The following is a 13,221-nucleotide window of genomic DNA, read 5'->3' on the forward strand; positions in this document are numbered from 1 at the left end:
TAAATGATTAATACAAGTTGAATTGTGATTCATGTAAGAAATATTTACTGAGCACAGATATGCAATATATATGCAGCACACCAGCATATTTAGAAAGGTCAGTCAAGGAGTCAAGGATGAGATCCTCAGAGTGTACAATCTCATAGATATGTTAACAAATGGCAAGATGACAATGTGCAGGACTCAGTGGTATAAAAAGGACACAAATTAATTCTACCTTTAATGAAGAACAAGACTACTTTTCATGGAGGAGATGAAGAACAAGTTTTTTCATACAGGAGGTACACTTGTGAAGGAACTTGAAAACTGGGTGAGATATAGGTTGTGGGAATGGGGTAGAATGAGGGAGAGTTTGCATCATTAGGGGACAAGGGAGAAAGAGAATTCAAAAAGTGATAACAAGGTTTTGGAGTAGCATAATGGTAGCAATATTACCAGAAGGTAATACAGCGAGAAGGTATATTTGGGGAGGATAAATAAAGATGTGGATGTGGAGCCATACTTAATCTTAACAACGTGGACAAAAAACAAACTTTCTTTCAACCCTCATCTCACTCCAGTTATCATGCTAGTCCCTACTCCCTTTCACATTCTGCTAAATGCATGTGTTTGACAATTATCTACATAATACTCTTAAATTTTTTCAACCCATGATCTTTTCCCCAGGCTGACTTTATCATGTTAAAGATTCATCTGAAATAAATAATATAATTAATAATGAAAACCTGGCCAGGTATACAGGCTCACACCTGTAACCTCAGCACTTTGGGAAGCCAAGGCAGGGGGATCACCTGAGCTCAGGAATTCAAGACCAGCCTGGGCAACACAGTGAAACCCCATCTATACCAAAAAAATACAAAAAAATTAGCCAGGGATGGTGGTGTGCACCTGTGGTCCTAGCTACTTGGGAGGCTAAGGTAGGAGAGCTGCTTGAGCCCAGGAGGTGGAGGCCACAGTGAACTGTGATTGCACCACTGCACTCCAGCCTGGGTGACAGAGGAAGACCCTGTCTCCAAACAAACAAACAAACAAAAAACCCAGAGCTGTGCTGTCCAATATATTATTTTACTTAAAATTGAATAAAGTAATTTTTTCAGTACCATCCGCCACAGTTCAAGTGCTTAGTGGCCACAAGTATTAGGCATTGGGAGAATACTCCTGTAATTACAGAAAGTTCTATTGGACAGTGACGACTTAAAGCCTCTCTGAAGTTGGGAATAAGCAAAGGAAGCCCTGATAGCACTACAGTTTTTCAGCACTTTTCTAGACTAGGTTTGAATCTATGCAATGGGTCAAGAAAGGAAAATGAGATTTAAACAATGGAATGATTGTCTCTGGAAAACCCAAGGAAATAAAATAAATATATATTAGAACAAATAAATGATTTAAAAGTATGATATGAAATAAATGTAATCAGATTCACATATATTTGTACTAGTAATCATCAGAGCAAGTGAGAAAGAGCTTCCACTTAAAATAGAAACAAAGAATAAGATATTTTAAAATAAACTTAACAAGAATATGCAGTAGCTATATGACAAGCTAAAACTGTGATTAGGCCTCAGTGCAGTAGCTCCCGCTTGTAATCCCAGCACTTTGGAAGGCCAAGGCGGGTGGATCACTTGAGGCCAAGAGTTTGAGACTACCCTGGCCAACATGGTGAAACCCCATCTCTACCAAAAATACAAAAATTAGCCAGGTGTGGTGGCGTGCATATGTAGTCCCAGCTACTCAGGAGACTGAGCCACGAAAATCGCTTGAACCCAGGAGGCCGAGGTTGCAGTGAGCTGAGACTGCGCCACTGTGTCAGCCTAGGTGACATAGTGATACTCTGTCTCAAAAAAAAAATAAAAATAAAAATGTGATTAGGAGCTAAAGAGAAGAGTTAATCAATAGAGACATATTTTATATTATTTGATGGGAAAATATTATAAATATGTCACTCTCCCTAAATTAATCTTCACATTTAACATAATTCCAATAAAATGTCAAGTTGCAAAAATTTCTACAATTTGACAAATTATTCTCAGACATATCTGGAAGATGATTGGCTATTAGACTAGCCAAAAAACTGAGAAAAAGAGGGGTTTTGCTCAACCAGACATCAACTGAAGCATATTATAAACCCTCAATAATCAAAACAGTATAATTCTGGCACAGAAATAGATCATAGAATTAAATTTAAAAGTTTAGGGACAGACCCAATTATTTATATGGATTATTGTTTATGACAAAACCAGCATCTTAAATTAGCAGGGGAATGAATTATTTAACAAAGTTTTTCAGAAAAAATTAAAGTTAGATTCCTGGCTCATACACATAAGAAAAATTCTACATTGGCTAAAGTCTTTAGTGTTAAAAACAGATGAAAACAGAGCTGAATAATTTAAAAATATTTGTATCAGGGAGGAATTCCTAAGCCTGATCCCAAATACAGAAATCATAACAAGACTGACAGATTGGACTCACAGAAATGTGAAACATAAATGTATAATGTTTGTGTTTTTTGGCACAAACTCCATATAAAGACAATTTTTAAATGACCTAATTTTCATCAGCATAAGCTTTATTAAATACATTTATTTATTTTATATATAAATACAATGGAATATCTTGCAGCCATTAGTAATGATTACAGGGAATATATTTACTGACATGAAAATAGAGTCAGAAAAACGATTACACCTAACTATGCACAGTATGCTTCCAGTTTTACAAGAAATTATACACCTTGTTATAAATTTACACAATTTATTGCGCAGTTACAAGTCTGGAAGAATATATGCCCAAACCACAATAGCAGTTATCTACAAGATGGTATCATAATAGGTATTTTTCTTTTGATTTAATCTATATCTTCTGATTTTTCTAAAAGTAAATATGTACTACTTGGGTGATAAATGAAATGTATTTTTAAGGTCTTATGATAAAATAGCCAAGACACTCAACAAATTAGGCATCAAAGGAACATACTTCAAAATAATAAGAGCCATCTATAACAAACCCACAGCCAACATCATACTCAATAGGCAAAAGCTGGAAGCAGTCCCCTTGAAAACTGGCACAAGAGAAGGATGCTCTCTCTCACCATTCCTATTCAACATAGTACTAGAAGTCCTAGCCAGAGCAATTAGGCAAGAAAAAGAAACAAAAGGATTCCAAACAGGAGGAGAGAAGTCAAACTTTCTCTCTTAGCAGACAATGTAATTCTATACCTAGAAAACCCCATAGTCTCTGCCCAAAGGTTCCTAGATCTGATAAACAACTTCAAAGTTTCAGGATACAAAATCAATATATAAAAATCAGTAGCATTTCTATGCATTAATAACATCCAAGCTGAGAGCCAAACCAAAAATACAATTCCATTCATAGTAGCCACAAAAAGAATAAAATACCTAGGAATACAGCTAACCAGAAAGGTGAAAGATCTCTACAACAAGAATTACAAAACACTGTTGAAAAAACATCAGATATGATACAAACAAATGGAAAAACATTCCATGCTCATAGATAGGAAAAATCAATATTGTTAAGACGGCCATACTGTCCAAAGCAATTTGCAGATTTGATGCCATTCCTATCAAACTACCAATGACATTTTTCACAGAATTAGAAAAAACTCTTCTAAAATTCATATGGAACCAAAAAGAGTTGGAATAGCCAAAACAATCCTAAGCAAACAACAAAAACAGAAAAAACAAATCCAGAGACATCACACTACCTGACTTCAAGCTACACTACAAGGCTTCAGTAACCAAAACTGTACTATACTGGTACAAAAACAGATACATAGACCAATGAAACAGACTAAAGAATCCAGAAACAAAGCCACACACCTTCAGCCATCTCATGTTTGACAAAGTTGACAGTAATAAGCAATGGGAAAAGGACTCCCTGTATTCAGTAAGTGGTGCTGAGATAACTGGCTAGCTGTATGCAGAAGATTGAAACTGGACTCCTTTCTTTCACCACATACAAAAATCAATGCAAGGTGGATTAAAGACTTAAACCTAAAACCGAAAACCATAAAAACCCTAGAAGAAAACCTAGGAAATGAGATTCTAGACATAGGCCCTAGCAAAGATTTCATGACAAGACTCCAAAACAATTGCAACAAAAATTGACAAGTAGGGCCTAATTAAATTAAGGAGCTTCTGCACAGCAAAAGAAACTATCAGCAAACAGACAACCTATGGAATGGAAGAAAATATTTGCAAACTATGCATCCAACAAAGTTCTAATATCTAGAATCTATAAGGAACTTAAACAAATTAACAAGCAAAAACAAAACAACCCGATTAAAAAATGGGCAAAGATGGCTAGGCATGGGTGCTCATGCCTGTAATCCCAGCACTTCAGGAGGCTGAGGTGGTAGAACTGCTTGAACCCAGGAGTTCAAGACCAGGGAGATCCTGTCTCTACAAAAAAATAAAAAAAAAAAAAAACCAGGTGTGGTGGCATGAACCTGTGGTCTCAGCTACTTGGGAGGCTGAGGCAGGAGGATCACTTGAGCCCAGGAAGTTGAAGCTATAGTGATCAGTGTTCATGCCACTGCACTCCAGCCTGCCTGGGCAATAGAGTAAGATCCTGTCTCAAAAAAAAGTAGGGGGTGTGGAGGGGGGCAAAGAACATGAACAGATACTTCTCAGATAAACACATACACCGAACCAACAGCACATGAAAAAAAAATGCTCAACATCACTAATCATTAGAGAAATGCATATCAAAACCACAACGAGATACCACCTCATACCAGTCAGAATGGCTACTATTAAAAAGTCAAAAAATAACAGATGCTGAAGAGGTTGCAGAGAAAAGGGAATGCTTATACACTGCTGGTGGGAATAAATTAGAAAGCAGTTTGAAGATTTCTCAAAGAACTTAAAACAGAACTACCATTTGACCCAGAAATCTCATTACTGGGTATATACCCAAAGGAATATAAATCATTCTACCATAAAGACACATGCACGTATATGTTTATCACAGTACTATCCACAAGAGCAAAGACATGGAATCTAGATGCCCATTAATGGTGGAATGGATAAAGAAAATGTGGTAGATATACACCATGGAATACTACACAGCCACAAAAAGAATGAAATAATGTCCTTTGCAGCAACATAGATAGAACTGGAGGCCATTGTCCTAAGCGAATTAATGCAGAAACAGAAAACCAAATACTACATGTTCTCTCTTAAAAATGGGAGCTAAACATTGAGTATACATGGACACAAAGAAGGGAACGACAGACACTGGCGACCACTTGAGGGTGGAGGGTGGGAGGAGGATGACCATTGAAAAACTATCAGGTACTAGGCTCATTAGTTGAGCAACGAAATAATGCTTACACCAAACAACTGTGACATGCAATTTACCCATGTAACAAATCTGTACATGTATCCCCTGAACCTAAAAGTTGCAGAAAAAACAGCCATGACGTTTAAAAAAAATAAAAATAAAAATAAGTGGCAGCTTCTATTTAAATGAGTTTATTTCTAGATGGTGAGATTACAGGTGATTTACATTTACTTCTTTACATAAGCTTTTTGAATATTTTTATACAAGAATATATTTACTCTTCTTGTCAAAATGAAATAAACGTAATTTATCAACTGTGTTTGGCTACTGTGCGGCTGCAGATTATACGCTACTTTAGAAAAGGAATCTGCTGACCACATGGGTGAGGTGACTAATGAGGAATGCATATTAGCTCCTCTGTACCACATCTTTGCTGCCTGGGTCACATTCAATAAGCTATGTGTCAGAAATTCAGCCATTTTCTTTGTATTCGTTGGATATGGTAACTCCTGTTTTGATGCTGAGAGCTGGCAAGCAGATCATAAAGCCTGGAAGACAGACCACTACCTAAGATGATCATAACTGGGTTTTTCCAGTCCTAGTAAAGCACAAGGAAATGCATTCTCAGTCAGCCATGCAGGGAAAAGGAGATTACAGCTGAGGTCCCAGGATGACAGGTGAACTCAAATTAAAATTGAAAAGCAGAAATTTTATGTGTAATTTGATATGTAATCTATGACAATTCTTTTCTATAGTGTGAAAGGCAATCCATCCACTTGATTATCCAAAGATCATGCTCACCCTATGTGTATTAGCAATGAAATTAGCAAATTTTCTGAAGGATTTTGCATCCCCAAAAATAAATAAAAGCTTGGGCCATATGAAGATCACTGAGATAAAAGTCTCCAGCTTCAGATTTTAAAAAATCCAAAATTTGCCTCTGCTAAAAAACTAACACTACCACGCCATCACCAGTACTAGTATACCAAATTCATTCATTCTTCATTTGTTTATCCCTTCATTCATCTACAGTGAACACCTAACTATGTGCCAAGCACTATGGCAGGCAGTGAGTGGAGCTTACAATCAGCCCCTGGTTGAAATCCTGCCCCAAATAAATTAGCTAGAAATAAGTCAGAAAAAAAAAAAGAGAGAGAGAGAGAGAAAGAAAGCAGAGTTCTTGGCATCATGAAACATACAAGTTTGCTCTATTTGCACTTTCAAGCACTGATTATGTCTTACCCTGCTGGTCAATTAGAGATGAAATAATGAGCCTTAAAGTTGCACTATAATGCAATACATAGACCAATAAATGGTAGACATCATTTAGATATTTGAAACACTGGTGAGTCTAGAGTTTGGTAAATAAATTACTTCTTATAATATTGAAATATTAAAATTAAATATAACCAGTAATACACGAAGATTTGAACATCATAGTTTCCAAAGTAAAATAAAATAAAAATAATATGCTCAAACACAGAACTGACAACACTAACCACAGCCAGGACTGGATATAAAAGACACCAAAGCTGAACTTCCCAATCATACTTTAAATCAAACTAAGTAGATTAGGATGCCAAGTAGATGGGATTAGCAAAGTAAGAGCTAACAGCAGTTAGGTTTTTCTCTTCAAATAAAACACATAGCAAACTTACATATAATGCATATTTCATATAAGTTAAATATCATTGTAATGCTATACTTTAAATATCACTGTAATGCTATACTTTAAGTATCTTTAGAATTGAAAAACTATTTGCATGTTTAAATACATTGAAATCTGGTTTTGGAGCCCAAAGTATGTATTTATTTTTTGCCATCAGGAAACTCTATAACAGTATTTCTTAAACAAAAATTTATGAATCTATTATTAAAGGTCTTCAAATTCTTGATGTTTTAAAAAACATGTTTTAATTTTTATGATAATTGATAAAAAGAAATGTAAAGACAGTCTGCGTCTTTCAGATGACCCCATGCAACTGCATACTTCATGAGATTTTTGTGCAGTAGTTTGTATGTACAACTGAGTTTACATCAGTTGACTTCAGGGAAATCTGTATAACCAGAAGGAAGGCCCTGTGGTCCAAATAAGCAGAGAAGTGAAAGGGACGAGTGCCATCTTTGCCTGTACCAACTCATATCAATTTATTGGAAAGAAGTATGGTCATAAGTATGCAAAAAAAGAATTTTTCTATTCCTGAGCCTAGCAGCAATTGCGTCAGATGCCTATTTAATGAAGATGTCAATTAGGCTAACTTTACCTTCAAGCAATGGAGCTTTAAAGAGTTACCAAGTGATACATCTTTAACCTGCTATTCCAAGACTGCTCACTGGCAGAGTTTCACTAAAAAAAGGACTTAATGAGCCTAATTTCCAATTAGAGACTGAAAATTATTAATATTATTTTGAATAAACAATACTCACAGGTACTTAAAATACTTATGCAAATAGATATTTGTTAGATATGTATTATCAAAATTCAAATACAGAAACAGATGAACCATCCAACTGGACTTGTGGCAACATCTTTCTACTATAATCCCCTAAATCAACAACTATTTCAGCAAAGCAGAGTCACTCATCCCACTAAAACATACTGGAAGTGAATTATAGCACTGTTCGTTTGAATTACAATGGTTTTGTCATCCTGTTTATATTTATTATTTTAGTTTTCTTTGTATAGTTATAAGCACAAAAATTATGTTTGTATATATTAAGTAAAGTAATAAACAATATAAGTCATATAAGTAACATAATAAAAGCAATTTCAGTCTACACTGGAAGTCCAGGAATTTTATTTTTCTAAAAGAGGATGAGATACATTTCTCAACTTGGGGTACTCTGCTTTATGATATACATTAGTTTTATCAAGGATTTAAGAGACAAGGAATGTAGTACCATGGTTCTCTGTTAATTTTTTTTTTTTTTTTTTTTTTTGAGACAGAGTCTCTCTGTCACCCAGGCTGGAGTACAGGGGCACAATCTCGGCTTACTGCAACCTCTGCCTCCCAGGTTCAAGCAATTCTCCTGCCTCAGCCTCCCGAGTATCTGGGATTACAGGCACCAGACACCACACCCACTTATATTTTGTATTTTTAGTAGAGACGTGGTTTCGCCATGTTGGCCAGGCTGGTCTCAAACTCCTGGAGTCAAGTGACCCTCCAGCCTCAGCCTCCCCAAGTGCTGGAATTACAGGTGTGAGCCACTGTGCTGGCCTTTATTTAAATTTTAATTCTTGATTGCAGAGTAAGTTTTTTGCATCCTCGCTTCTGCTTTATTGCCCAGCTTCAAAGCTCAATGTGGCAGGAATAGACTCAAGATGGCCAGAAATGGTGGGATGCAATCAGGAAAAGGAACCCCTTTTTTAAAAGTCTCTATACTGCATTGTAAAAGCTTTCCTTTTTTTGTCTCAAACTGAACTGTCAGTTTCTGAAGAGATAGGACGGTGCCAACACCGGTTACAACTGAGATGCTTAATAAATGTTTGCCCAATGAAGGAATGAACCATTCCAGGTCATTCTCTCACTTAGCTTATTCTAGTCTGGTCCAAAGAAAATGCATCCAAACAATGTCTTAATATTGTTATTTTAATTATATAAGACATACCTTCTAAGAAGTGTACTTGTTGATTGATCAAAGAGTCACAATTGGTTATTAAGTGTCAAGATTCTTAGAGACTTACCTCTGGAGGAGGCTCTCTGAATGATAAGAAACAATTCTAAAATGGTAAGAATAGTATATTCAGATTTTCCAGAGAAAATAAAACATGAACTTTTATCCCCTTTCCATTAAAATTATTAACTACAAAATAGTAAGTATAACAACCAAGAGTCAGAAGGCAATATGGAATTAAGATAAGCAGTACATTAAACAGCAATATTAAAAATGCATTATTTAAATATATATATTTTTAAATCTAATAGTTCACAAAAATGAAAGGTTTCTCTACCTCCCTCCAGGGTCGTATTTTAAGAAAACAGATTTTTTTTCAGTTTCTGGGTGGTACTAACTGAGAAGCCAGCAAACATTCCTAGCTTCATTCTTAAGAACTGATGAAATACATCTGTAAAAATAAACAGTTTTAAAAGCGGAGCTTGCCAAAAAAAAAAAAAAGCAAAAGCAAAAAATTGTTTTTGTCATTTCCTCAATACTTTAATAAACAAGAAATCAAAGTAAAATCCAATAAACTTTATATTACAAGTTGCCTCAATGAACATATACGCACACACACACAAAATCACACAATTGGGTATGAGGACACAGTGTGACAAATGCCTACTCCCATAACATTTAATTTACGACATAGAATATTATGTAATATTGTATACATATGACAATTTTTCTTCTTACTTTTCTCTATAACTAAAACCTATACTGAGCCCTGAAAAAAAAAAGTCTCCCTTTTTTGTTCAAAATCTAAACGAATTCTTATCAGCAGGCTATCTAATGAGTTAAGTGAATCATTAAGCCACTCTTTCAATTTGTGCTTCTGCAGCAAAGAGGCCTTTGGAGCTAAGAAAATAATTTTTGTTGTATCCTGCTCTTCTGGACAAAAACTAATTTCCTGCCCAACCCTGGGAGTCACATGATTCTGAGCTAATGGAAAGTCATGTAGAGATCAAGCTCTAATAATGAAAAAGAAACACCCGCATCCCCAACCCTGCACCCCGGCTCCCACAGCCACACAACAAACCTCCATTCACTATGCTAAGGATTCTAAAAAGAAAAAAGAAAAACATAGATGGAAGTCTGCCACAGAAAGTAAAAATCAGAAATGTAAGACTAAGAGTAGTATGTTATTCACATCAGGATCAAACTCAGAAATCAGAGAGACGGAAGAAAAGGGGAGGGAAAGAGGAAGAACCATTTTAGGGATACAGGGGGAAAATAACTAAAAAGATTTTTTTAGTGTGAATTGAATTACAGAAGACAAAAACTTGGTGACCAAAAAAAAAAAAAAAAAAATAGAGGGTGAATGTAATTAGAAGACTCAGACTGGATCTTGAGGGTCAAATGAAAAGCAAGCTTGACGTCAAGGAACAGCAAATCACATGCAGACCATAACCCAGAGAATACATTTCATGGATCTGTGTGAGGTCCTGGAACACTCTGTGTTGTAACAGGCTTAGGATTGTAGAAATTGCACAGGATGACAAGTTGTTTGACCTTCTCTCTCTAATCTACATTTTGGCCACTCTTCTAAGTATGCATTCAAAATTACCCAATATTGAATGCATACACAGAACTTGAAAGCTGAGTTTCAAAGAACAAACTAGAACAATACCATTGCAGAAGACTGACCCAAAAAATGTTCTGGGAAAAATCCAAACTGATAAGAATTATGGTTTATGATTTTTATGTTTCACATCCTATTCACTCAATTTTGGAGTGCTACAGTATAATTCACACCTTTATTACTGCAGAGTTGCACTAAATATTGAATCCAAGTTAGTAAAAATGATAACTACCATTATCTTTAATTTGGCTCATTGACAATAACATATGCAAGATGCCTGTGATGGTACATTTTATGTGTCAACTTGGCTAGACTATGGTGCTTAATTGTTTGGCCAAATTGTAGTCTAGAAGTTGCTATAAAGGTATTATGTAGATATGATTAACATTTACAATCAGTTGAATTTAAGTAAAGCAAATTACCCTCCATAATGTAGGTAGGTTTCACCCAACGAATTGAAGAATGTAAGGAGCAAAGACTGAGGTTTCTGAGAGAGGAAATTCTGCCTCCAGACTACAATGTAGAAGTTCTACCCATTTCCAGGCTTCAGAATCAAGACTACAATACCAACTCTTATTTGAATTTCTAGCCCACCAGCCTTGCCTACAAATTCCAACTTGCCCACCATCATAATCGCATGAGCCATTTCCTTACATTCTCTTTCTCTCTACAAACACACACACATACACATATACATGTATATATACACATATATACATAACTTGAGATATAGGCATATATATACCCATATATATCTCTATATAGATATCTATATATACATATATACAGACACATATACTCTCCCTCTACATATATACATATATATACAGGCACATGCGTACATATATACACACACAATTGGGTCTGCTTCTCTAGAGAACTCTAATACAATGCCCCCAAATCATAACAAAAAAAAGCACTGCATTCATCCTAATATTATGTAAATTATCTAACTTGAGAAAAACATTGACTACCATCAAATTTACAAAGTTTTCAGATCACTCAAAAAGCCTGCCCCGAACAACACGGATAGAGCCCACGGAAGTTCCCTCTATGGTTTATAGCTTTTATTACACATATTGAGAGTTTAAAACAGATTGCACCCCCTACAGGGGAACATTTAGTTTGCATTTCTAAATTACATTTTGGAGTGAGTAGGTGAATTTTATTTACTCTACAATTATGGAAAAAAATCACAAAGAGGATTAGATTGAGTTAAAGTGAAAATGGGTCGGTACACCTGTTTCTGGGAAACAAAAAAAGAGATACCAATGAGATGGAGAGTTTACAAAATACTAATAGGCACCTGGCCTAAATAAAGGTTATCATTTGTGAAAACCACGAGTCTTAGGTCTGTCAAAGCATCGAGGACATTATCTTATTTTTAAAGTGCCTTTTAATACATTCGTTCTGAATCAAACACAATAGAGATACCGTTTCTAATTAGACCTTTATCCAAGTGGCAGGCAACCTAATTAAACAAGAACACATGATAACATAATCTGAATAAAAGCATTTTAGAATCACAGGACTTGAAAATAAATTTTAATTGGATAGGAGAATAATTCAAAGTAGTTTTCCAAGCACGACCAGCAATGGCGGTAAATAACAGATCTAAATTATGATTCATGGTATCTGCCTCTAATGCACAATGTCATTCATTATGAATATTTAAGAAAACTATTTGCAAACAAATTACAATGATATACTGAGCCCAAGGCCCCAAACTTAAAACCCAAATGTCTTCAAGGACAGGGGAATTAATAAAAATGTGGAAAATTTCAGGTATAAGAAGAGGGTGAGGAGGCAGTGTGCATGCCCCATCAAAAAGCAAGCTTACATTAAAATAATGCAACAACTTTATTCCTTCTCAACAGAATGCATCAGTGCTAAGCAGAATTCAACAAGCAACTGCTAGTTTATGATTCTTGGACTAGACAATAGAAGTAAATTAGAATGATAAATACAGGAATTATTAAAGAGAACATGGCCATAAATATTCAGGAAATATATACACTCAAAAAAGGAGTTTATGTTTGATAAGTACATTATTCATAATTATCGATATACATTAACCCTAAACCAAAGCTTCTATCACGTGAAAAGTGCAAAATCAGCTGCAGATGAATATCCTGACCCAATTATGCAGGACACTTTGGTAAATCTGTGTAGACTAAAGGTTCCGAGAAGAGGGTTGAACTTCAGAGGGGTAGAGGGGAGGAGAATTTCAGAAAAGGGATTTATAAAGGGATGAAAATATTTGGAAGACATTGGTAAAAAGGAGATACTTGGGAAGGTAAATCTAAGTCACTATAGAAAGAAGGTTGAAGAGATGCATCTTCACCATCTGGGCCCTCTGTGGAAGAGCTGAAAATACCCACAGCAACAGGATGTGACTGCTGCCTCATCTGGGAAGACAGATCAACTCAAGCCATCTCAAAGAGGTGAAGGGTAGATGTATAATAGGAGTAGGTGAGGAGAGGAGAATGTATAACTGGTATCATAAGAGGATATGCAAAGAAAACAGTAGGTCAACCTATAAGAAACCAAGCCTTCTCTTCCTTGCAGATGGTCTATCTGCTTCTCTCTGGGCATCATCTCAGATGCTGACTGCTTTCTCTGGTTGTTCCCTCTCCAGTCCCAGATGCTGTCTCAGAATTTTTTAGACCAGCTCCCATGGG

At 35.7% G+C, this 13,221-nt stretch overlaps 1 protein-coding gene across 4 annotated transcripts in view; it reads right to left on the bottom strand.

Annotated features, from left to right (window-relative positions):
* The window catches only part of ACYP2 (acylphosphatase 2), a 205,053-nt gene that overhangs the window by 89,678 nt on the left and 102,154 nt on the right, over positions 1-13,221 (bottom strand). Inside the window, exon 4 of one of the 4 annotated variants that reach the window (XM_033175711.1) lies at positions 8,987-9,022. The exons of the other annotated variants lie outside the window; for them this stretch is intronic. Within the exon in view, the coding sequence (XP_033031602.1) occupies positions 8,987-9,022 (36 nt within the window). The remainder of the gene's footprint in view (positions 1-8,986; positions 9,023-13,221) is intronic. 4 annotated transcript variants of the gene reach the window in all.

This window comes from Trachypithecus francoisi, unplaced genomic scaffold (genome assembly GCF_009764315.1).
Source record: "Trachypithecus francoisi isolate TF-2019V2 unplaced genomic scaffold, Tfra_2.0 Lachesis_group17, whole genome shotgun sequence".
In the NCBI taxonomy this organism is placed as follows: domain Eukaryota; kingdom Metazoa; phylum Chordata; class Mammalia; order Primates; family Cercopithecidae; genus Trachypithecus; species Trachypithecus francoisi.